The sequence below is a fragment of the Diceros bicornis genome, chromosome 9, assembly GCF_020826845.1.
Source record: "Diceros bicornis minor isolate mBicDic1 chromosome 9, mDicBic1.mat.cur, whole genome shotgun sequence".
NCBI classification, from domain to species: domain Eukaryota; kingdom Metazoa; phylum Chordata; class Mammalia; order Perissodactyla; family Rhinocerotidae; genus Diceros; species Diceros bicornis.
This window is the reverse complement of record NC_080748.1, coordinates 21,470,676-21,497,554: the sequence shown is the minus strand read 5'-3', so window position 1 is coordinate 21,497,554 and position 26,879 is coordinate 21,470,676. Positions and strand designations below refer to the sequence as shown.

General features: G+C 39.8%; 1 protein-coding gene and 1 pseudogene across 1 annotated transcript in view; both read left to right on the top strand.

Moving 5' to 3' along the window:
- LOC131409890 (proline and serine-rich protein 1-like) overlaps positions 1–5,960 on the top strand; it is a 28,135-nt gene extending 22,175 nt beyond the window's left edge. Inside the window, exons 11-13 of the mRNA XM_058547641.1 lie at positions 1,256–3,041; positions 3,792–3,942; positions 4,540–5,960. Coding sequence (XP_058403624.1) covers positions 1,256–3,041; positions 3,792–3,942; positions 4,540–4,662 — 2,060 coding nt within the window. The 3' untranslated portion in view covers positions 4,663–5,960. The remainder of the gene's footprint in view (positions 1–1,255; positions 3,042–3,791; positions 3,943–4,539) is intronic.
- Positions 1–26,879, top strand: part of LOC131409904 (serine/threonine-protein phosphatase 4 regulatory subunit 2-like) — a 157,566-nt pseudogene that overhangs the window by 88,861 nt on the left and 41,826 nt on the right.

The window sequence follows — 26,879 nt, the reverse complement described above, 5'->3', positions numbered from 1 at the left end:
TGTTTCTTTTCTAAAACAACTGTAAAATTTGTTCAGCCCAATGTGGCTCCTTTGGCCATCACTTAGTGGAAATGTATAATGTATATGCCATTTTCGTCTGTTCTTTTCCTATGGTACCCGTGATTAACATAGCTGACATTGGCCATGTCAGCTTTGGTATGTCAAAAGTCTTCATTATGCATAGATTTAAAAATTTAAGTCTTAGTCCATGAAAATGTCTTTCGGTTGATTATGACTGCAAAAAAACATGTTCTCTGTTTACAACTGAAACAAACTTCAATGTGGGTATGGCAGCAGATGATAATTGTTATTACGACATTAGCTACCTAAGTCGTGGTTTCCATTTGGCATCAACAAGATCATCAGAGGCTAACAGTCATTTAAAAATTGATTTAGAGAGGAAACCCAAATCATCCCCAAGAATACTTATGTTAATTATTTATAGAGTTTATCAAAATAAAAATATTATAGCAAACTATAAGTCTTGAGAATAAGTCCTTGGATGGGTTTGGGAACTATAGTTGAGGTAATCATGATGTATCCAGTGCAGCAAACACTTATAAAATATAAGGTGCCATGCACTGTGCTAGGTACTAAGGCTCTGAAGATGAGTTAGACACGGCTTCTTGCCCCTAAAGGAACTCCTAGGAAAAGCCAAGTAAAGTTAGAGGTTAAGGTAGTGTAGAGGAGTCAGTATGAGAAAATGCTTGGGGAGAAAACTGTAGGTTGATAATCTGGAATATTCAATTCAACTCCCAGAGTGGCAACAAAGAATACTGGAGAGATGGGGTGAATTCTGGAAGGCCTTGTATGCCCCTAAAAGGAAAGTGATGTCCTGAAAGCTCTTAAGAGGGAGAAATGACTTGTATTATTACTCTAGATAAGTGGTTTGAAAGAGTAAAAGGTAAAGGCAATACACCAACCTTAATCACAGTTAAAATAAATTCTTTGAATTTTTAAAAATTGGGAAAATATGAAAGGAAAATTTATTTGCTAACTTCTCAAGACTTCCTCACTGTGAATTGAAGGGCTATTCTGAGCAGAGTCTAGAAGACAACTGGATCTAACTGAGGCTCTGTAGTGAAAACCAGGATAAGGGAATCTAGCAATTTATGCATTGCAATAGCCTGTTATACCTGTCACTGATTTTCTTTGATATTTGTTAAATACTACAAAAATTTTTATGCTTTTCTTTTGAGTTAAAATATGACATTTCAGCATAATGATAAATTCTTGCCCCTTTTTCCCCCCACAGCATTTTCTACACCAGCCAGTCAACTCTTTTCTCCTCATGGTTCTAACCCTTCAACACCTGCTGCAACTCCCGTCCCCACTGCATCCCCGGTCAAGGCAGTAAATCTCCCCTCAGCATCAGCAACCGCCACCATTTCTGGGATGAACATGCCGAATACTGTCCTTCCTGTGTTCCCAGGGCAGGTCTCCGCAGCCGTTCACGCACCACAGCCATCAACGCCAAATCCAACAGTTATCAGGACCCCTTCGCTGCCTGCTGCACCTGTCACTTCTGTCCACAGTACAACGTCTGCTCCTGTTCCTTCAGTTTTTTCTGGGCTAGTTGCACTGCCAGGTCCTTCTGCTGCTCCTGTCCCAGCCCCTCAGGCCACACCCACACCTCAGGCCACTCCTGCTTCCAGTGAAATATTTGCCTCTACTTCTGCCCCCTTCACTAGCCTCCCTTTCTCTGCCACCTCTACTGCTGCTTCTACCAACAACCCAAGTTCTGCTTCATTGTCCTCAGTCTTTGCAGGGCTCCCCTTGCCCTTAACACCAACATCCCAAGGCGTATCCAACCCAACTCCTTCTGTAATTGCCGGTGGTTCTGCTCCTGGTGTTGCTTGTCCACTTGGTGTAAATAATCCTCTTCTGTCTGCTTTAAAGGGCTTTCTGACGTCAAATGATACCAATTTAATCAACCCTTCTGCTTTATCTTCTGCCGTTACAAGTGGGCTGGCTTCTCTGTCTTCTCTTACTAATCAGAACTCTGATTCTCCTGCTTTAGCTGTTAACAAGTGCTATGCCCCATCAGCCATTCCCGCCCCACAGAGGTCTTCCACTCCAGGGTTGGCCATGTTCCCAGGCCTGCCATCTCCTGTGGCTAATTCAACCTCCACTCCCTCTACTTTGCCTGTGCAGTCTCCTCTAGCTACTCCTACATCATCTTCGACTTCAGTGCCAGTTAGCTGTGGTTCCTCAGCTACCCTTTTGCATGGCCCCCACCCAAGTAACTCAGACCTTCACATTTCATCTGCCCCTACTGTAACAACTCTTTCTGTTATGATCAAAACTGAGCCCACGAGTCCTACTCCCTCAGCCTTCAAAGGCCCATCTCATTTCGTGAATCCCTCTCATGGCACTTTAGGTTTATCAGGGACATTGGGTCGTGCATATACTTCAGCATCAGTGCCCATCAGTCTATCTACTTGCCTTAATCCTGCATTATCAGGTCTCTCCAGTTTGAGTACTCCCTTGAATGTTTCAAACCCCCTCTCCTCTATCTCCCTTCCTCCACATGGTTCCTCCACTCCCATCACTCCAGTATTCACTGCTCTTCCTCCTTTCACTTCTTTGACCAATAATTTCCCTTTAACTGGCAACCCGACTCTTAATCCGTCAGTATCTCTTCCAGGATCGTTAATAGCCACCTCATCTGCAGCTGTCACCTCCGCGTCTGTCCCTCATCCTAGTTCGACAGCGGCCGTTCTCTCAGGGCTTTCTGCCTCAGCACCCGTCTCAGCAGCGCCTTTCCCCCTCAACCTGTCCACTGCTGTCCCCTCACTTTTTTCAGTTACTCAAGGACCTCTGCTGTCTTCAAATCCCTCCTACCCTGGCTTCTCTGTCGCTAACACCCCTGGCGTCACCCCTGCTCTCCCTTCGTTCCCGGGGCTGCAGGCGCCATCTACAGTGGCAGCCGTCACACCACTTCCCGTTGCTGCCACAGCCCCATCACCAGCTCCCGTCCTCCCAGGATTCGCTTCAGCATTTAGTTCCAACTTCAACTCTGCCCTTGTTGCACAAGCCGGGTATGTGAATATTTTGGAAAGAGGATAAAATCATTCTTTACTTAACTTGTGGATCATAGTCTTATTTATTTATTTATTTATTTTTTGTGAGGAGGACCAGCCCTGAGCTAACATCCAATGCCAATCCTCCTCTTTTTTGCTGAGGAAGACTGGCCCTGGGCTAAGATCCGTGCCCATCTTCCTCTACTTTATATGGGACACCGCCACAGCATGGCTTAACACGCGGTGTGTCGGTGCGTGCCTGGGATCTAAACCGGTGAACCCCAGGCAGCTGCAGCGGAGCATGCGCACCTAACCGCTTGCGCTACCAGGCCGGCCCCCATAGTCTTATTTTTAAATCATTCAAATGAAAGTCAAAATCTAATTGTTTGGTGATGCTAAATTATATTTTTCTGGGGTAAAACTTCACTGCTCAAAAAATGTTTTGTGGCTCTTCGAACATGTTAAAACAGATATATAAAATATTAACGCTGGCTCAGATAATTAGGATTTGTGTTTGGTAATTTAACTTGATTATAAAATAGCAAGAAGTATTATATGCAAAACATAGACTTATTGCATTCGCAATAATGTACTTTATAAGAGTAAGTTTTACATCAGCGAGTGGCTGACTTTTATGGTTCCTTCCAGTAGAGAAATTCTAAGATTTTTTGTTTTTTTTTACATCTTAGGATCTTGTATTTGACAAATATCGAAGCTGTCGCTTTTATGTCTTATCTACAGTTTGACCTGTTCTATCTACTGTTTTAGCTTATCATCGGGACTTCAAGCTGCAGGCAGTTCTGTTTTTCCAGGCCTTTTGTCCCTCCCGGGTATCCCCGGGTTTTCCCAGAATCCTTCACAGTCATCCCTGCAGGAATTACAGCATAATGCAGCTGCACAGTCAGCACTGCTACAGCAGGTGAGCAGGCAACATCGGGCGTAAATAAAATGGCAGCATATGTAGCATAGGTTCTGTAGTGATAACATTGCAGTACCGATTGTGATATCCCAACATTGGCAAAAAATTTCATATGAGAATGTCTAGGGGTTTGATAATTAGTTCTCCCAAAACTTGCAGATTATGCTTGTCTTCCTGCAGAAGGGTAATGAAAGTGGTGGAATATATTCACCTGTGTGAAATGGTTTTCCTGGTCGTAGACTTTAAAATCTCAGTTTGGAGATTTTGCAAATGGAATTTTTATACGTGACAGTTAAAGTTTGCTTGTCTTCTACAATTTAAGCTGAAATAAGGGGCCATTAAAGTAAATTATCTTGAGAAAACCTATTGATTTTTTAAAAGAATGTTAAATATTTTAATGCATTTTTAGGTACTTCCTCCATCTAAAGAAGTTTGAATGTTTCTTAAAAATTTCGGGAGACTGAGCAGACTTGTGCTGCCCCCGAGTTCTTCTTTTCTTTCCTATTCTGAATATCTGTAGCGTGGCACAGGCCAAAGCAAGTACAGACCTGATTGAATCTGGCATTCTGCTAAACTGCACATTCTTCTTTCTATCAGGTTCACTCAACTTCGGCTCTGGACAGCTATCCAGCTCAGCCGGATGGATTTCCTAGTTATCCTTCAACACCAGGAACACCATTTTCTTTGCAAACAGGCCTGTCCCAAAGTGGGTGGCAGTGAATATATTTTAATTTGTATTCTCTTTTGGAGCAACATCACAATTGCCTAAGGACTGCAGTGAACGGTCTGACAAATGTGAAGTTGACCAGAAGTCAGAAAATGAGAATGAGGGTGATCCTAGGAAAACGGGGATAAGAGTTTAAAAAACATGGTTGCATTTTTTTAAATGGTTTTAAATAAGAACACTCCCCTATGTAAATATACTGACAATACATTATATGGGGAATAGTATTAAAAAACTATTTGGGGACTTTTCACCTCTCACCCAATGAAATTTTGAGTCGTGTCTGTAATCTATGTAGGAAGAATACTAAAGAGGAGGTTGAACTCTTTATAGCCGAATACAGCCTTAAATCTGCTCGTACAGCATCCACTGACGGAAGTAATAGTTGTGCCTCTGACTTACGGGTTGCGTGTGGCCCTTGGCGTGCATGAGTGGTTCCTGTTGCATCATGGGAACTCTGTACTCCATGTGTATCCACAGACAGGAACTGGAGACCCACCATTATCTTTCATTTCTGACATTAATGATCATACATATACTGCTGAATTTAACTCAATATATTTCAGGTAAGTGAAAATGGTGCTTAATATAGTCTTTAGAGTGACTTTCAGGTGTTTTCGACTAAAAATACATATCCAGAACTACTGTCTTAACAGAAATACAAGTAAGGCTTGTGATAATTTGCCTTCAAAACTTTTTTCTTAATCTCAGCAGTATCCAAATGAGTGAGGAACATCTGACTGACTCTTGGGCCACCTCTATTACTCATTGTACTCTGGAAGCTCTTGGTGAATGTTTACAATCATGGGATGTAGTATTTTTATTTGTACTTAAAGTCAAATGCTTATCTAAAATAATTATGTGAGAACAAATAGAGAAGACTTGCTCTGTTAGTAGATAATGCAGCCTGTACTCTAAGGATCTGTGGTAGTTTAACATGATTGAATGTCATTAATTTAAGTATAGTAACTGCCACATTGGGGGGAACGGGGGCGTAGGGAGAATGATTTCCAATCCTGTGATTCCAAGTGTAAACTATAGAATCTACTGTAGTACATTTCAGCATCTAGAAGTTTTACTTTTATAAAGATGGTGTCTGGAAGATGTTGCTAATGTATCTTCCTTCAACATGGGGGACAAACTTTTTAAGTATATTAATAAATATTCCTGTATGGTTAGTTTTTAACAGTTTTTTAAAATAAACTTTATGGATATGACAAATATTTTATAAGTGTTTTATTAAATACTTGGATAGGCTTTTTAATTTTTTGTATGTGCTTGAGGTATAGAACATTTTTGTCCGAATTTAGTTGTAACTCAATATATACTACTGATTGCTCATCCTTTAAGTAATGTCTTATGTGAAAGTTCTATTATTACCAACACCTGAAACAGACTATTTATGCCTTTAATTATCTTCAAACACAGAATGTAACCTCATAGTTAATCGATACCAGTTATTAGAAGTTGTCATTTGTTCTTTAAGTCTACACTCATAAAACTTTTTAAAGATTATTGTGTATTGCTTATATATGTTGTCCATTCATTCAGATAAGTTATTGAGTAATCTTTCTATATTGATGCTAACAGGTTTAGTCTGCTGTCCAATGAGCCCCTTATCATCACAGCAAAGGAACTGTATCCTATTCGTTTTTTAGATGTATTCCTGACATCTTGCACATATTGGGCACTTAAAGGTTTATATAAAACGAAGAGAACATTTTGGAGCACTTGCAATATAATTACTGGGAACTAGTTTTATGTATCTCACAACCCTGTGAGATAAGTACTAGCAACCTAATTAACCAGATAGAGAAACCAAGATGTAAGTCACACATGAGGAAGTGTAGATTTGAACCAAGCATTTACTACCAATATCAAGGCTACTTGTACTATCAAGTGCTATGAAAATACATAGGAGGGTGGGTGAGTACCTTACTGCCTGAGGAAATCCAGAAAGGTTTTCTCAGTGACATTAAAGTCTTAAAGGATGGGCAAGAATTAACATCCTTTATAAAGGCACAAAGTGTGACAGAGTAGCATAGTAAAACAATCATATAACTGGATGGAGTTTGAATGAAGTTTGTAGTTCAAGTGAATCTAAAAAACAAGGGAAAGACATGATCACAAAAGACCCTCTAAGCCATGCTAAGGAGTTGGGCATTTGTTTTGTGGTCAAGAGTTTGGAAATTTATCAGAGAGCACTTTGCAAAAATCACTTGGGCTGCAGCATGGAGGCTGGATTGGAAGTAGTAAACTGGATGGTTATTGCAGAAATCCAAAAACGAAGAGGATAGATTTTTCATTATGAGAAGGGAATAGAAATGTACCTCTCCATTCCCTTTCCATAAAGGCCTGTGGTCTACACAGGATTTGCAAACATTGTTATATAATTGATTAACCTTATTTTAAGCCTTACCATGTGATTTGCCAAATGAGTTTAGTGTGTGCATTTATAAAATACAGTTAGTGTCACAGAATTTTAGAAAAGACTTTACTCCGAATCAAACTTAATGAGCCTTTGTTGTTTTTAAAGGTGATACAATGTTAGTAAACAGTGTCTAATTTGGATGAGTTAAAAGATTAAATATTTGAAAACACTGGCAAGTAAATTGGGAAGGATGATCAAAATTAAAGTATCCCCTTGGGGGCTGGACCTGTGGCGTAGCGGTTAAGTGCACGGGCTCCGCTGCTGGTGGCCCCGGGTTCGGATCCCGGGTGCGCACCAACACACCGCTTGTCAGGCCATGCTGTGGTGGCATCCCACATAAAGTGGAGGGAGATGGGCACGGATGTTAGCTCGGGGCCGGTCTTCCTCAGCAAAAAAAAAAAAAAAAAAAAAAAGGAGGATTGGCATGGATGGTAGCTCAGGGCTGATCTTCCTCACAAAAAAATAAATAAATAAATAAAAAGACAACTCTTTAAAAAAAAAATTTTTAAAGTATCCCCAAGGTCTTTGTACTCAGGAGGGGCATTATGATACTGACTTTTTAATTTACATTTAAAATTTAATTTATGCCTGGTAAAATTTCATGGTGAAAGGTAAAAGTCATCAGTGTTTATAACTCCTAATTGATAGAGAAGGAAAAGAATAAGAAAAAACATCTAGAAGGCACAGAAAAATGGAAGAAGTGAGAAGTGCACAGTAAGATGTTAGCAATACTTGCCTGTGTGTTAGTATGACAAACCTTGTAAGTGGAAAGGAAGCAGCAGGCTCAGAAAGCTTTCCAGGCTGGTTCTCCTGAACATACTCTTCCTAGAGAATAGAAAGAGAACACACTCCTCAGCTCATTCCTATGGACCAGTATAACCATGATACCAAAACTCAGACAAGAATAGTATGAGAAAGAACAAACGCAAGTCAACCTTACCCAAGATAATAGTAAAACATCATAAATAAAATAGCAACAAGAATAGAGCATTTATTCTTAAAAAATGATATAATCAAGTTGGGTTTATATCAGGAGTGTAAGAACAAAATAACATTAAGAAATCTAAAAGTGTAGTTCATCACATGGACAAATGGAGGAAAACCATTTTCTCAGTCTCTGTATAAAAAAAGTAAAATTCAGTCACCATAATGGTTAAAACACACACACTTAGCAAACTAGGAAAAGAAGGAAACTTTATCAGGTAAAGGAAATCTATAAAAGTATAGCACACATTATTCTTAATTATGAAGTGTGAGGAATATGCCTTTAGAATCAGAGAGTGATCAAGTAAAATGTAATTCAGCGTTGTACCTGACATCCCTAGCTAGTTCAGTAAGGTACAAAAAAGAAGTAAAAGGTGTAATGATTGGAAAGGAAGATATAAAGCTTAGCAAGATACATTTTACAGATTTACAGATATACTCAAAAGTCAGTTGCATTTTCAAATATGAGCAACAGGAGAAAACGATTCAAAAAAAGAAAATACTAGACAATGGAATACTATTTGGCACTAAAAAGAAATAAGATATCAAGCCATGAAAAGACATTATGGGACCTTAAATGCATATTACTAAGTGAAAGAAACCAATCTTAAAAGGCTTCCTGTGTGATTCCAAGTATATGACACACTGGAAGAGGCAAAAATATGGACACAGTGAAAAAAATCAGTGGTTGCCAGGGTTGAGGGGAGGGGCAGGGAAAGGTAAATAGAGTGCAGAGGATTTTTAGGGCAGTGAAAATACTCTGTATGATAGTATAATGATGGATACATGATGTTATACATTTGTCCAAACCCATAGAATGTACAACACCAAGAGTGAACCCTATTGACTTTGAATGATTATAATGCATCAGTGTAGGTTCATCAATTGTAATAAATGTACCACTCTTGGTGGGCAATGTTGATAATGGGGGAGGATGTGCATGAGTCGGGGCAGGAGAGATGGAAATCTCTGTACCTTCCTCTCAATTTTGTTGTGAACGTAAAACTGCTCTAAAGAAATAAAGTCCTTGGAAGCAACCTAAGTGCCCATCAAGGGACGAATGGATAAAGAAGATGTGGTATATATACACAATGGAATACTACTCAGCCATAAGAAACGATGAAATCCAGCCATTTGTGACAACATGGATGGACATTGAGGGTATTATGCAAAGTGAAATAAGTCGGAGAAGGTCAAATACCACATGATCTCACTCATAAGTAGAAGATAAAAACAAGAAAGAGAGACAGAGATTGGATTGGTGGTTACCAGAGGGGGAGAGGGGAGGGAGGAGGGCGAAAGGGATGATTAGGCACATGTGTGTGGTGATGGATTGTAATTAGTATTTGGGTGGTGAATGTGATGTAATCAATGCAGAAATAGAAGTATAATGATGTATGCCTGAAATGTATACAATGTTACAAACCAATGTTACTACAATAAAAAATTTAATTAAAAATTAAAAAAACAATAAAGTTTTTCAAAATCATCCCATTTGCCAACAGCATGGATGGACCTGCAGGGTATTGTGTTAAGTGAAATAAGCCAGAAGGAGAAAGACATACACTGTATGACTTCACCCCTACGTGGAATATAAACTAAGACACAGACAGAGAGAACAGTTTGGTGGTTACTGGGAGAAGGGAGTTGGAGGGTGGGCACAAGGGGTGAAGGGGCACATTTATGTGGTGACTGACAAATAATAATGTACAACTGGAATCTCACAATGTTATAAACTATTATGACATCAATAGAAAAATTATTAGAAAAAATAGAAATAGCAACAGAAAAAAAAGTCTTTAAAAAAAGAAGAAAACAGTAACATGTTACCTAGGAATAAATCCAACAAAAAAATAAGCAACTTTATGGAGAAATTTTTTTTTTAACTTGATGAGAATCATTAAAGAAAACCTGTTTAAATGGAGGACACACAATGGTCACGGTTACAAATAACAGATACTTGAGGATGTCCAGTCAATCTCTGAATTCAATGCAATTCCAATCAAAATCCCAACAGTTTTCAATGTTTTCTAAGCTTATTCTAAAATTTATATGGAAGAGCAAAGGACGAAGAATAGCCAAAACACTTCTGAAGACAATGAACAAATAACCTGCACTATCAAATACCAAGACTTATTATACAGCCATAGAAACTGAGACAATGCAGTATTAATTGGGGATAACAAACTGATAGTGGAGCATTATGGAGAGCCCATGAACACCCACTCATATGGAAACAATTTATAACACATCAGTTAAGGTGTTGGACTATTATAAGCTGCTGTGATAATTGGTTATTTATATGGAAGAAAATTTAAATGAATCCCTACACTACACCATGCACAAAAAGCAACTCTAGGTGAATTAAAGACTTAATTCAAAAGAATAACTCTGAAAGCTTTCCAAGAAGATACAAGAGAGTGTCTTCAAGACCTTAGAAAGGGAAGGATTTTTAAACAAGGCACATCAAACACTAAATACATTAAAGCTTCATGTATTTATATCAAAGGCATCATAAAAAAGGTAAGATAAACCACCACTAGGAGAATATACCTGCCACTCGTGTAACTGTTACATATCAGTGTATATAAGTATATAGAAAGTATTTGTACATATCATGTATATATAAGTATATACGAAGACTACCCCTAAATCAGTAAGAAAAAGGCAAAAAAATTTAAAAAGAGCAAAAGACACGTACAATTCACAGAGAAGAAAACATGAGTTGTAAATAGCCATATGAAAATTGTTCAGCCTCGTTAAAATTCAGGGAAATAGAAATTCAGATTATGATGAAATACTATTTTACACCCACTAAGTTGTCAAGTATCAAAAGTGCTAACAATATCAAGTGGTATCAATGATGTGTAACAAGAGGAAAACTTGTACACTGCTAGTAGAAGATTAAGTTGATAAGAACAAACCACTTTGGAAAACAGTTTTGCAAAATGGTGTACGACAGTTTTGTAAAGTTGAACATAATTCTAGCAATTCCATTTCTGGATGTGTATACCTTGATTTTAGGGCCTAGAGAAATTCTTGCATATATATATGTACCAGGAGACATGTACAAAAATATTCATGGTAGCATTATTTGTAATAACAAAAACTTGAAAATATTCCAAATAAGTGAACTATGGCCTATTTACACTATCATGTGTTAAGTAGACTGAAAAAGAACAAACAATAGCTTCATGCAGCAATGTAGATGAACCTTAAAAACATAATATGGAGCCATAAAAGCAATCCAGGAGACTACATGAGTATTTTTACATAAGTCAAAAGCAAATAAAGCTAAATAATATATTGTTCAGAGATATATACATGTATGATTAAAAAACTTTTAAAAGCAAAGAAAATAATCGACACAATTATGCATTGTGGTTATGGGGAGATGGAGATGAGACTTGGGGAAGAATACTCAAATAGCTTCATCGGTGTTGGTCATGTTCTAGTTCGAAGGTTGGGTAGTATGTTCATCATTGTTCCTTTTACTCAATAAATACACACATATGCACACATTATACATATACATACATACATTGTATATATTATGTCATGTGTATCATCAAAATTTCCATAATAAAAATGTCTATTCAATAGAATGCTTTCTAATGGATAGAATATTAAATTGGAGGGAGGGGCATTCAGGTAGAGCTGTTTAGTCAGCTGATAGTTGAAAACATTCTGGGGGCCGGCCGGGTGGCACAGCAGTTAAGTTCATGTGCTCTGCTGCGGCAACCTGGGGTTCGCAGGTTCTGATCCTGGGCATGGACCAACGCACCGCTTGTCAAGCCATGCTGTGGCACAGTCCCATATAAAGTAGAGGAAGGTGGGCATGGATGTTAGCCCAGGGCCAGTCTTCCTCAGCAAAAAGAGGAGGATTGGCATCGGATGTTAGCTCAGGGCTAATCTTCCTCACACACACACAAAAATATTATTTTGGGGGCCAGCCCCATGGCATAGCAGTTAAGTGCACGTGCTCTGCTGCTGTAGCCCAGGTTCGGATCCCGGGCATGCACTGACACACCGCTTGTCAGGCCATGCTGTGGCGGCGTCCCATATAAAGTTGAGAAAGATGGGCACAGGTGTTAGCTCAGGGCCAATCTTCCTCAGCAAAAAGAGGAGGATTGGCACAGATGTTAGCTCAAGGCTGATCTTCCTCACACACACACACATACACACACACACTAAATAAATAAATATTAAAAAAATATATATATATTATTCTGGAAAGAGGTCTAGGCCAGATGTACAGTTTGGAAAGTTATCACTATAAATATCCTTACAGCTCTATGGACTGGATTTGTTCTTTAAAGATGTGGATACTCAAGAATCAGATAAACGACAATGAATAAGATAGATGGATGATGGATATTGGTGAAAAGTTAATGAAATCAGAGAGTTTAGCCATTTAAAGAAAAGGGAACATTTTCCCAAGGGAGTAGCAAATGTCCTGTAACATACGTGTGCATCTTAGCAAGAAGTGATGATGGGTGACGTCTGGCGGAAGAATGTTTCTGAAACCAGGAGCTTGGGAAAGGAGAAAGGTCCAAGGCTACAATGGATTATCTCAAGAAGCATTTGTGCTCTAAGATGAACATTCAGGGAAAATCAAATATACATATTTAGGGACATCTTGTATATACGTCAAGAGTGGGAATAGAGACAGGGCTTTTAAAAACATAGCTGTCCTGGTGAAGGGGAAGTCAAGATGGCAGCGTAGGCAGACTCTGAACTCGCCTCCTCCCGTGGACACAGCCAGTTTACAACTACTCATGGAAAGGTTACCCCTGAGACGGGACTGAAAACTGGATAAGAGGAACTCCTGCAACAACGGACAATCCTAACTGAGGTGGAAGAGGCAGAGACTCCCTTCTGGAGAGGAAAAACACCACCTTCACAAGCCTCAGCACCTCACGGCCGCCGGGAGAAGCCCACAGGTCTGCACCCCTCCCTGGAGGAGCGGGGCCCTGAGCCGGGGTGCGCCCCCACTGTGGGCATTTTGGGGACCCACCACAATCGAGACGAGTGGCATAATATCTGACTTTGCCTGCTACTAAAATATTGGGGAGTACCCCCAGAAAAGCTGGTTCACAAAGACATTAAAACCGGCTCTTAAAGGGCCCCCACGCAAACTCACCCATTTCAGAAAGCATCCTAAAATCACCAGAAAGAAAAGTGCATAGTGCTTTGGTGAAAAGAGACTCACCTAATAGGCCCTGAGTGCATCTCGGTGAGAGGTGGGACCTCTCCAGGGACTGGGACGTTGGCAGCGGCCGTTGTTGTGGCCTGGTGTGGGCATGCTGACACAGATGCCATTGGAGTTTTCCCTGAGGCCTGCTAGCCCAGGGTCTGCCCCACCTGCTAGAGCACCCATTTAATCCAGCTCAGCCAGGGCCGGCAGCCCACCCTAGAGACTGGCCCCACCCAATAAGAAGCCCTCAGGCAACTTGTGGGCCTGCATAGATTAGTGACTGGATTCTCTGCAGCCTGGCAACTGAGCCCACTTCAGAGGGGCAGGGTGAGCACAAGGAGCGGGTGGAGAGTGTGGGGCAGTGGTGGAGTGTTTAGGGCTCCCGCCGTGGAGAGACTGGGTCTGCTTCAGGAGGTCGGGGCACGCACACGGGGCAGGACTGTGTTGACTGTGTGTGGACCTGTGGGCAGCGGGGCTTGTCAGCTGCTTGTGCTTCTCAAAGACCCACATAGGGGGTTTTCCCCACCTTCCAAAGCCTGAAACAATTGGGTGCTCCCGTGCCTGAGGCCAGCCCCATCCAGCTGCAATCCTCAGACACCTGACAAGAGACCCAAAGGCTGGAGGCTTATAGCAATTGTAAGGCCCTGAGCCTAACAACCTGCCACGCTGGGGGCCTACTCACTTAAAAGAAATACTGCAACACAAATGTGCTATTAGAACTTGCAGCCAACTGTGCTGGGCTCCCCACACCTGATAAAGAGACTGAAGGGCCCACAACAACTACAAGCAGCTGAGCATTACAGCAGCTGGCCAGGAGCATAACTTGGCCTCCCTGGGCACCCACAGGGAGAGCAAATAGGCCACAACAGAAGGACACACGTAGCCCACATAGGGGTCACCCCTGGAACATTGAGAACTAAGGGAAGCACACTGCAGGCCTCCTAAGCCATCACTTACATAAGGTCATCTATCCAAGAGCAGGAGACGTAGCTGACCTACCTAATACGTAGACACAAGCACAGGGAAAGAGGCAAAATGAGGAGGCAAAGGAATACATTCCAAGTAAGAGAACAGGACAAAACCCCAGAAAAGGAACTAAGTGAAACAGAAATGAGCAACCTACCCGACAGAGAGTTCAAACTAAGAGTGTTAAGGATGCTCACTGATCTGGGGAGAAGAATAGATGAACTCAGTGAGAATGTCAACAAAGAAATGGAAGATATAAAAAAGAACCATCAGAAATGAAGAATACAATGCTGGAAATGAAAAATTCACTAGAGGGACTCAAAAGCAGAGTAGAGGATACAGAAGAATGGATCTGTGAGCTGGACGCAAGACTAGAAGAAATTACCCAAGCTGAACAGGTAAAAGAGAAAAGAATTAAAAAGAGTGAGGACAGTCTAAGGGACCTCAGGGACAACATCAAGCGCACTAACATCCGTGTTATAGGTGTCCCAGAAGGAGAAGAGCGAGACAAAGGGACAGAGAATCTATTTCAGGAAATAATAGATGAAAACTTTCGTAACCTAAGGAAGGAAACAGACATCCAGGTGCAGGAAGCACAGAGAGCCCCAAACAAGATAAACCCAAAGAGGCCCACACCAAGACACATCATAATCAAAATGTCCGGAATTAAAGATAAAGAGAGAATCCTAAAAGCCACAAGAGAACGTCAAGTTACATACAAAAGAAACCCCATAAGGCTATCAGCTGACTTCTCAGCAGAAACCTTACAGGCTAGAAGAGAGTGGCATATCAATTTAAAGTGCTAAAAGGAAAAACCTTACAGCCGAGCATACTCTAGCCGGCAAGGTTATCATTCAAAATGAAAGGAGAGATCAAAAATTTCCCGGACAAGCAAAAATTAAAGGAGTTTGTCACCAAGAAACCAGTGCTACAAGAAATGTTAAAGGGACTGATTTAAGGGGAAAAGAGAAGACCACAAATAGGAAAAATTATCTATTTCCATGATAAGAGGGTAATGGATACAAATGCACAAAAAAGAGGTTAGATATGATATCAAAAACATAAAAGGAGGGAGAAGGGGAGTTAAAGAATAGAGCTTTCAGACAGAGGTCAAATTAAAGAGACCATCAATTCTGTATAGAAGAAGAAAGGAACAGAGAAAGACTACTAAAACACTGAGAAAAAAAAAAAGTTAAAAAATGGCAGTAAGTACATACTTATCAATAGCTACTTTAACGTCAATGGACTAAATGCTCCAATTAAAAGGCCTAGGGTGGCTGATTGGATAAAACAACAAGACCCATATATATGCTGCATAAAAGAGACACACTTCAGACCTAAAGACACTCACAAACTGAAAGTGAAGGGATGGAAAAAGATACTCCATGCAAATGGCAATGAAAAGAAAGCTGGGGTAGCAGTACTCAGATCAGACAAAATAGACTTTAAAACAAACGCTGTAGGGCCGGCCCCGTGGCTTAGCGGTTAAGTGCACGCGCTCCGCTGCTGGCGGCCCAGGTTCGGATCCCAGGCGCGCACCGACGCACCGCTTCTCCGGCCATGCTGAGGCCGCGTCCCACATACAGCAACTAGAAGGATGTGCAGCTATGACGTACAGCTATCTACTGGGGCTTTGGGGGGAAAAAATAAATAAATAAAATATTAAAAAAAAAAAACAAACGCTGTAAAAAGAGACAAAGAGGGGCATTACATAACGATCAAGGGAACAATCCAACAAGAGGATATAACACTTGTAAATATCTACGCACTCAATGCAGGTGCACCTAAATATATAAAGCAATTATTAACAGACATAAAAACAGAAATAGACAGTAACAAAATAATAGTAGGGGACTTTAACACTCCACTTACACCAACGGATAGATCATCCAAACAGAAGATCAATAAGGAAACATTGGCCTTAAATGACACCCGAACAGAGGGACCTAGTAGATATATACAGAGCACTCCGTCCAAAAACTGAAGAATACACATTCTTCTCAAATGCACATGGAACATTCTCCAGGATTGATCACGTATTAGGCCACAAAACAAGAATCCATAAATTTAAGAAGATTGAAATAATACCAAGCATATTTTCTGACCACAACGGTATGAAACTAGAAATCAACGATAGGAAGAAAATCAGAAAAGCCACGAATACATGGAGATTAAACAAAATGCTACTGAACAATGACTGGATCAACGAAGAAATCAAAGAAGAAATCAAAAAATACCTGGAGACAAATGAAAATGAAAATACGACATGCCAGAATTTATGGGATACAGCAAAAGCGGTTCTAAGAAAGAAGTTTATAGCAATACAGGCCTATCTCAACAAACAAGAAAAATCTCAAATAAACAATCTAACAATGCACCTAATGGAACTGGAAAAAGAAGAACAAACAAAGCCAAAATCAGTAGAAGAAGGGAAATAATAAATATCAGAGCAGAAATAAATGAAATAGAGGCAAAAAAAAAAACAATAGAAAAAATTAATAAAACCAAGAGTTGGTTCTTTGAAAAGATCAACAAAATTGACAAACCTTTAGCTAGACTCACCAAGAAAAAAAGAGAGAAGGCACAAATAAGTAAAATCAGAAATGAAAGAGGAGAGATTACAACAGACACCTCAGAAATACAAAAGATTATAAGAGACTACTGTGAAAAGCTATATGCCAACAAATTCGACAATCTGGAAGAAATGGATAAATTCTTAGACTCATACAACCTTCCAAAACTGGATCAAGAAGAAATAGAGAATTTGAATAGACCAATTACCAGCAAGGAGATCGAAACAGTAATCAAAAACCTCCCCAAAAATAATAGTCCAGGGCCAGATGACTTCACTGGTGAATTCTACCAAACATTCAAAAAAGACTTAATACCTATCCTTCTCAAACTCTTCCAAAAAATTGAGGAGGGGGGGAAGCTCCCTAACTCATTCTACGAAGCCGACATTACCCTGATACCAAAACCAGACAAAGACAACACAAAAGAAGAAAATTACAGGCCAATATCACTGATGAACCTTGATGCAAAAATCCTCAACAAAATACTAGCAAATCGCATACAACAATATTTTAAAAAGATTATACACCATGATCAAGTGGGATTTATTCCAGGTATGCAGGGATGGTTCAACATTCACAAATCAATCAACGTGATACACCACATTAATAAAATGAAGAGTAAAAATCACATGATCATCTCAATAGATGCAGAGAAAGCATTTGACAAGATACAGCATCCATTTATGATAAAAACTCTGAATAAAATGGGGATAGAAGGAAAGTACCTCAACATAATAAAGAGAATAATGAGAATAATAATGAGAAACCCACAGCTAATATCATCCTCAAAGCTGAAAAACTTAAAGCTATCCCTCTAAGAACAGGAACCAGACAAGGATGCCCACTGTCACCGCTCCTATTTAACATAGTACTGGAAGTCCTAGCCAGAGCAATCAGGCAAGAAAAAGAAATAAAAGGGATCCAAATTGGAAAGGAAGAAGTGAAACTGTCACTATTTGCAGATAACATGATTTTATATATAGAAAACCCTAAAGAATCCACCAGAAAACTTTTAGAAGTAATAAAAGAATATGGTAAAGTTGCAGGATACAAAATCAACATACAAAAATCAGTTGCATTTCTGTACACTAACAACGAAGCAGCAGAAAGAGAAATTAAGAATACCATCCCATTTACAATTGCAACAAAAAGAATAAAATACCTAGGAATAAACTTAACCAAAGAGGTGAAAGAGCTGTACATGGAAAACTATAAAACATTGCTGAAAGAAATCGAAGAAGACACAAAGAAATGGAAAGATATTCTGTGCTCTTGGATTGGAAGAATTAACATAGTTAAGATGTCCATACTTCCTAAAGCAATCTATAGATTCAATGCAATCCCTATCAAAGTTCCAACAACATTTTTCACAGAAATAGAACAAAGAATCCTAAACTTTATATGGAACAACAAAAGACCCCGAATAGGCAAAGGAATCCTGAGAAAAAAGAACAAACCTGGAGGTATCACACTCCCTGATTTCAAAATATACTGCAAAGCTATAGTAACCAAAACAGCATAGTACTGGCACAAAAACAGACACACAGATCAATGGAATAGAATCGAAAGCCCAGAAATAAACATCTATGGACAGCTAATCTTTGACAAAGGAGCCAAGAACATACAATGGAGAAAAGAAAGTCTCTTCAACAAATGGTGTTGGGAAAACTGGACAGCCACAGGCAAAAAAATGAAAGTAGACCCTTACCTTACACCATACACAAAAATTAACTCCAAATGGATTAAAGACTTGAATGTAAGACCTGAAACTATGAAACTTCTGGAAGAAAACATAGGCAGTACGCTCTTCGACATCGGTCTTAGCAACATATTTTCAAGCACCATGTCTGACCAGGCAAGAGAAACAATAGAAAAAATAAACAAATGGGACTACATCAAACTAAAAAGCTTCTGCACAGCAAAGGAAACCATCAACAAAACGAAAAGACAACTTAACAATTGGGAGAAGATATTTGCAAACCATACATCTGATAAGGGCTTAACCTCCAAAATATATAAAGAACTCATGCATCTCAACAACAAAAAAACTACCAACTCAATTGAAAAATGGGCAAAAGACCTGAACAGACATTTCTCCAAAGAAGATATACAGATAGCCAACAGACACGTGAAAAGATGTTCAAAATCATTAACTATCAGGGAAGTGCAAATCAAAACTACAATGAGATATCACCTCACGCCCGTCAGAATGGCTATAATTAACAAGACAGCAAACAACATGTGTTGGAGAGGATGTGGAGAGAAGGGAACTCTCATACACTGCTGGTGGGAGTGCAAACTGGTGCAGCCATTATGGAAAACAGTATGGAGATTCCTCAAAAAATCAAGGATAGAACTACCATATGATCCAGCTATTCCACTGCTGGGTATTTATCCAAAGGACTTGAAAACTCCAATGCGTAAAGATACATGCACCCCTGTGTTCACTGCAGCGTTATTCACAATAGCCAACACTCGGAAGCAACCTAAGTGCCCATCGAGCGACGAATGGATAAAGAAGATGTGGTATATATACACAATGGAATACTACTCAGCCATAAGAAACGATCAAATCCAGTCATTTGTGACAACATGGATGGACATTGAGGGTATAATGCAAAGTGATAGAAGTCAGAGGGAGAAGGTCAAATACCGTATGATTTCCTTCATTAGGTAGTAGATAATAACAACAATAGACAGACACATGGAGACAGAGATTGGATTGGTGGTTGCGGGGGGCTGGGGGGAGGGAGGATGGGGAGGGGGATGATTTGGCACGTGTGTGGTGATGGGTTGTAATTAGTATTTAGGTGGTGAACATGGTGTGGTCTGTGCAGAAGTAGAAGTATAATGATGTACACCTGAAATTTATACAATGTTATAAACCAATGTTACTGCAATAAACAAACAAACAAAATAATAAAAAAAAATAAAAACATAGCTGTCCTCACTTCAAGACTTTCCCTATTTCCGGAATTGATAGAATGAAAGTGTAGAAACACAGAAAAATCTTCATTGGGAGTGCATTCCAGCAATTCTCCATCTGCTTTATTCCCCCATCCTCACTCCCCTAATGGTGGAGGGGAGAAAATTCCATAAATGTGGCCCACAGATGATGAGAATTCATCATTTGATCCTGATGGTTTATATTTTAGACAAAGGAGGAGGAAATATTGAAAATGGGCTCGTGTTTCATTTGTTTCCTGAGGCCCCCCTGGTTAGGAGCTCGGCTTGTCAGCTTGTCATAGGTGTTCCTTGAGTGTTGAAATCACTCTTGCTTTCTAGGCTGAGCTATTTGGAACATTTTGCAGGAAGAAGAAAAACAGTTGATTAGTCATCTTCCAAGGGGATGTATTTGTTACAAATGCTCTGGAGGCTCTTTCCAGCTGCCACCAGGGAACAATTATTGTTACTGTTGTTTTGAACCTTGTGGCCCCAACTAGGTGCCTCCAGAAACTCAAAGGTGGGTTTGGAAGCAATTAACTGTTTTTGCAAGTTGTTTCTTTTCCTTTTGTGTGTTAAGGAGATGTAACCACCAGCCATCCTGAAACTGACCAAGCCTCACCACAAGAGCTATGCCCATGACCTTTGCCTGATTTTCAATGCAAAGATCTCTCCAGGAGGAGCTTAGGCCTCATTATGTGGAAGCATGTTCTCAAGCTGAGCCTGTGCAAGCTAATACTTGCCTCTGCCTTTTGAATATTCATTCCCCAACCAAAATAAAAGTTCCTGCTTCCCTTTGTTCGGGGACACCATGACTTTGGAAATGATTCCTCATGGTCTCCTATTTGCTGCAAACACACTGTACTTTGTGAGACAACTTCCACTGGTGTAGAGTCATTTAACTCACCAGGAGGCGAGCCCACTTGGTTCGGTAACACTTGCACCTCCGTGACTGGTGGTGCTCCCATAAGTGGTATTTGGCCAATATTAAGCGGAACTGTATTTAGAAATTAGCTAAACTAGTACTTCCAAAACACTTTGCTGCATGACTCTGGAGGGTCATCCAATTCAGAGGGAAGTGGGCTTCCTGTTCCAGGCAAAGATGGTCTATGGCCTAGTCGCAAGAAATGAGGGAAACAGGAAGTTTTCCTGTTGCTTTTTCCATGAGAGGTTAGTCCCAAAGTGATGATGACATGGGTCAAGTAGAGACCAGGAAGAAACAGAATGGAATCTATGGATTGACAGTATGGGACCAGGAACAGACCTCAAATCTTCAGATTTTAAACAAACTGGAGTAGCATTAGACAAAGGAGAGAAGAGAGGTAATGAATGTTTTCAATCAATCACTAATCAATCTTCCATTTGTTTGAAAGAAGGGGAAAAGGGAGATATTATGAAAATTAACACAACACTCTCATTTTAGAAAGAAGATAGTTGAGTCCTAAGAAACACAGCTCAGCTCTCCTTCATGGTAATAATAGTTACCATTTATTAATGCTGGTCATTACTTTGAGTATTTTCCATATAATATTTCATATAATTCTCACATAGCCAACTCTGGTGGAGATCATTATGATGCCCATTTTACAGATGAAAAAAATGAAACATGAAGGTTAAGTAAGTTACCCAGTGTCACACAGCCAGTTCATGATAGAGCTAGGATTTCCTTATACCCAGGCAGAATGAGCCCAGAGCCTGCCTTCTTACCCACTATGCCTCTGGCGTCATTTCCACATCAAGCTGTTAACCCAGGACGTATGACAACAGTGCAGAGGCAAGGATTCTACAGCAGACAGTCACTTACTGTGTGTGTGTTTTAATCTGTATTTCTGGTCCCAGCCTCCTTTCCCAAAGTTCTAACAGTCTGCATTAATTCTTATCATTACCAACTGTGGATGACAGCCCTGGTTATTACTGTAATTCGAGTTTGTGGAGAAGGCAACCAAGATTATCAAGTAGTTGGCAAAAGTAACCCACAATCTGGGAGGTCTTGTAAGATGAAGTTGCTAAGAAGAAAATAACTGGCTGATTGGAGAAGAAAGACTAGAAAAGACAAGATGACCTGGGAAAGATCAGAGTTTGTTTGGTATTATTTTGTTTTCACAGGAAGGAAAACAAAATATTATTTGGAACATTGAAATGAGAAACATGAGCATCAGAAAATTAGAAAGTTAGTGCTTCAGTATTGGAATAAGTGCAAAATTGTCCTCGATTCCAAGTTGCACGATGAAAGGACTCCTGGGATGCAGCGTGGGGATCTGGATTTGAGAAAGAGCCTTGCCATTTGTGAGCTGTTGTCTTTGACAAATTACTTAGTTAACAAGTGACATTGTTACTTTTTAACAAGTATCTGGTAGGCGTCAGCTATGTGCCTGCGTTGTTCTAAATGCTGCAGGTGCCACAGGAAAAATCACAGACCTAGTCACTCCCCTCTTGGAAGTTACGACATAGGGCAGGGGTCAGCAAACGTTTCCGCAGAGGGATCCATAGTAAATATTTTAGGCTTTGCAGGCTACACAGTCTCTATAGCAACTACTCAAGTGTGCAAAAGTGGTGCAAAAGTGGCCATAAATAATATAGAATGTGAATGTGGCTGTGTTCCAATAACATTTTATTTACAGGGCCGGCCCCGCGGCTTAGCGGTTAAGTGCGCGCGCTCCAATGCTGGTGGCCCGGGTTCGGATCCCAGGCGCGCACCGAGGCACCACTTCTCCGTCCATCCTGAGGCCAAGTCCCATATACAGCAACTAGAAGGATGTGCAGCTATGACATACAACTATCTACTGGGGCTTTGGCAGGAAAAAATAAATCAATAAAATCTTAAAAAAAAAAAAAAACATTATATTTACAAAAGTAGGTGGTAGACTAAATTTGACTAGCAGGCTGTAGTTAGCCAACCCCTAGTCTAGAGAAAGAAACAAACATTAACCAAATAATTATGCATATGGTCACATGTGCAAAGGCCCTGTGGCATAAAGGACACACATAACTTTAGTGGGATTGATAGAAGGCCAATGGGGTTGTTGGTAAGTGAGTGAGGGGAGTGTCATGTGAGTGAGGCTGGAAAGGGAGGGAGGGACAGACTAGAAGAGTCTTAGGATTTTAGTCTTTTCCAAACTAACAATTGACAGTTTTTGGATTATTTTAAGCAGGATGGTGACATGATCAGATTTGAGTTTCGAAAGATCACTCACTTTTTGTTGTGTGTATTGTAGTGTGTAGTGTATTATGTAGAATGAATCAGATTAAATTTTCTCATCTGAAACATAAGGATGAATATGCTTACCTTGTGTATCAGACAGTTCAATGTGGTGAATAAATTGTACAAGTTGCATAGAAGTGTTTTATAAAATATAATTTATTTAGAAAATTACGTAGTGATATTTTATGGGAAGCAACACCATCAGAAGATCATATTCTTCTGAACTTTCTATATGAACACAGGCAGTCTGAACTCATGAAAGACATCCTTTTGTTTATGTTAACAGGCTTCCTTCACCAGGGTAACTACTCCTTTGGGTGCTCATGAAAGAAGAGGAAGTTCTCTCACTCTCTCAGTCTTTCTCCTCTTACCCTCTCCCAAGCACGTCTGGGGTGCTGTCTGGAGCCCAGGCCTGGCTCCAAATCCATGAAAATTGGCCAAGTATAAAAGCTTCTTAAGAATGAGATGGATCCTGGGGCGTCCTCTCCTGAGAAGCAGGATAAAGAGAATTTAGTGGGTAGGTTCCTTTGTCCTGCTTTAACTTTGTTTTATGTATATGAAGCAAAGCGAGAGTCATGGCGTTATAAAGAGTTATAGAATGAGCATAGGGTGGATTAGTTCACACTGAGATTGGCTTTGATTTCACTTAGATCCCAGGATTTGGGATTCATTGTTTACTGTGGTTTTATTTGCTTCTTGAACAGCAGTGTATAACTTGCTCTTTTTCTTCAGTGTTAGATACAATTTGTATTTATCTTTGCATTCATTTTGTTTGCATTAGTTAGTAAAGGCGTTGAACAGGCTGAAATTTATCCATTTTCAAATATCATCTGATGATGCTGTGATTAAAAAGAAAAGTTGGTTTGAGCTGCACCATGTTTGGCACAGAGAGAAGTTGAGAAAAACAGAACTTAGCCATAAGTACCAACTACTACCTTGAATGCTAATGGCTATTCTGTACTACAAAGCATTTTGCTTGCATTATATTTTTAAATCCTGCGATAATTCTGAGGTAGATGCTCTTATAATCTTGTTTTATGAAGGAGAAAACTGAGTCTTGGAGAGTTAAAAAATTTGTTGGAGGTCCAGAAAGTGGTGAAGGTCATGATGATGATGATGGTGATGGTGATGCTGATGGTGATGGTGATGTACGTGTGTGTGTGTGTGTGTGTGTCCTAAGCCGTGCTCTGTACCTTATGTTGCCAAAGAAGTCATCGTGCAAGTTAGAAATAGAGAACACATTTAGCATTATCAGTTTGTAAATGAAAAAGTATACAGTTATCTGAATTGGAGAAGAAACTTTTCTCTTGCGTCAGGCCTAGCAGCACTGATATGTCGGAGGCAGTAATATCGTTTGGAAGTGCAAGTGGGAGGTCTCTTCAAGCGGGCCCTTCATTATCTTCTTAAATAAGAAGTTTCATGAGACGTTTTCGCTTCCATTTAACAGGTTAAGACATCAGCTGGGCAAGTGGCACGGTTGAAGCTGTATCACCAGTGAGATATTTAAAAGTGTTCATGGGATTACTTGGTTTTGATTTTTTAATATAATGAAAAACCTGCACTATCACAGAACAAACAGAAATGGGGCTCATATTTTACAACTTCTGATTTCATATGCTTTTGACAATTGATGAGAGCTGTAATACCAATCATTCTCTGAGATTTGTGGGGTACGTTTGCCCTTGCTGTCCTCCATCTTGCATACACTAACGAGACAACATTATTCAGTCTTTCAAGCTGTTCATTCGACTCACGAAGGTCGAATGAATTAGACGAATAACTGAGAGTGATCACCTGCAGCAGGAGCCTTCTGCAGTACTGTGCCGCTGCCTTGTACCAGCTTTCGAAAGCCACTGGCACTGTGCATCTCTTCCTAACTCCAAGCTCACTGACACCAGAGGGGTAGATCAGAAGCTGTAAAATGCTATGAATTAGGGCGTTTCCCCCCAGAGTCCTATTTCTTAAACATTTACTAGCAGACCACTAATCATTAGCCTTTGCGATTCTCTGTCACCTCTTTCTTTTTTTCTTTCTTTTTTCTTTAAGAGTTAAAGTGAAGTTAATTGGAATCTCCATCATCTAAATCTTAGAAGTTCTTCTCAATATTAATATGCAAAAGAATCTTCCTGGGGAGCTTTTGAAAACACAGATTCCTGATCCTCACCTCTAGAAGTTCTGTTACTCTAGATCTGGGATGGACTTGAGATTTTGCATCCAAATAAATTCCCAGGCTGGTGAGGATGCCAGACTGAGGCCACGCTTTGAATAGCACAGGATTTCTTTTTAGCAATTCCACGTTTTTCCTGAAAAATGTTCCTTGATGCAAGCTGTGTGCATATTTCAGAGAAAAAGGCAGAAGGGAAGATGACTTATAGGTGATGAAAGGTAGTGTTTACGCGTAGGGTTTCACTTTCGATTTTATGTTTAGTGCTTAAAATTCTTGATTGTCTAGGGAAAGAACCAGGAAGTTGCTGAGATTCCATTTTGGGGACTGTATCTCCACAGGATTGGAAGTGAATAGAAAGACGGGAGAGGGGCTGGCCCTGTGGTGTGGTGATTAAGTTTGGCCCACTCTGCTTCGGCGGCCCACGTTCAGATCCCGGGCACAGATCCTGGGTGCAGACCTACACCACTCGTCAGCAATGCTGTGGAGGCATCCCACATACGAAATAGAGGAAGATTGGCACAGATGTTAGCTCAGGGCTAATCTTCCTCAAGCAAAAAAAGAGGAAGATGGGCAATAGATGTTAGCTCTGGGAGAATCTTCCTCACCAAAAAAAAAAAAAAGATAAAACTTTCTTTAAAAAAGAAAGAAAGAGGAGAGAATTGTTAACACTACATTCCCAAGCCCAGGGAAGGTAGTTGTTCTCATTCCACACACCTTTTGTTTTTCTGCTGGGAAGCATCTTGTCTTTCTTGCTCTGGAAACACAAAGGAGTGTTTTTTTCACTTGACATGATTAATTTTTTATTTTAAAATTGCTTTTTAAAATCATAAAGGCATCAAAAATTAGGTAAACTCAGAAGAGTATAAACCAGTCATAGTTCCACCACTCAGAATTAACCACTGTTAATATTTTAGTTAATCTTTTTCCAATATTTTTTCTATGCATATATTTTTACCAATTAGGATCATACTGTTCGTATAATTTTGCATCCTACTACTTTTTTCTTTTAACATTATACCATAATAATCTTTTCATGTTTTTGTAAATTTTGAAAAATATTCATAATATAATATTGTGTAGATATATCATGCTTTGCTTAACTATTCCTCCATTGTTGTACTTTCAGGGTGTTTTTGATTTATCACTGTTATAAATAATGCCATCAGGAGACTGGGCATAAATCTTAAGGACAAAGTATTTGCACTTGTTGCTATTGGTAGTGTCGTCATTTCTGACAGAAAAGGCAGGGTGGGGGAGAGAGAACGGTGCAAGGCAAACATTTTCTCTTTAGTTTTTTCTCACAATGGTGTGGCGGTAAGGGTACAGTAAGGTGGTACATATGAAGGAGAAAATGCGAGGCCATATGGGTCTCAGGTTAAGTGACTCTTGAGAGCAAACGGAATCTGCTCTGATGGATTGATATTTCCAGACAAGAAACTTCAAACACATCAATAAATCTATTACATTGCTGAGCATCATTCTTGACATTTCAAAGCATTTAGTGTGCCATTCACTTCATTCATTCAATGAATGAATTAGAATCTACTGTGTATCAGGAGATGGAGACAGAAAATAAAATGCCTGCTCTCAAAGCACTGGGAATCTACAGGGAAGACCCACAAGTTAACTAAAAAGTACAATTACAGGGGAGGAAGACAATTCCTCTACTCTCTGGGTCCTCTAGCTGGTCTAAGAATTAAATTGACATGAGAGAATAACAGGAGAAAATCAAAGTTTAATAACATGTATA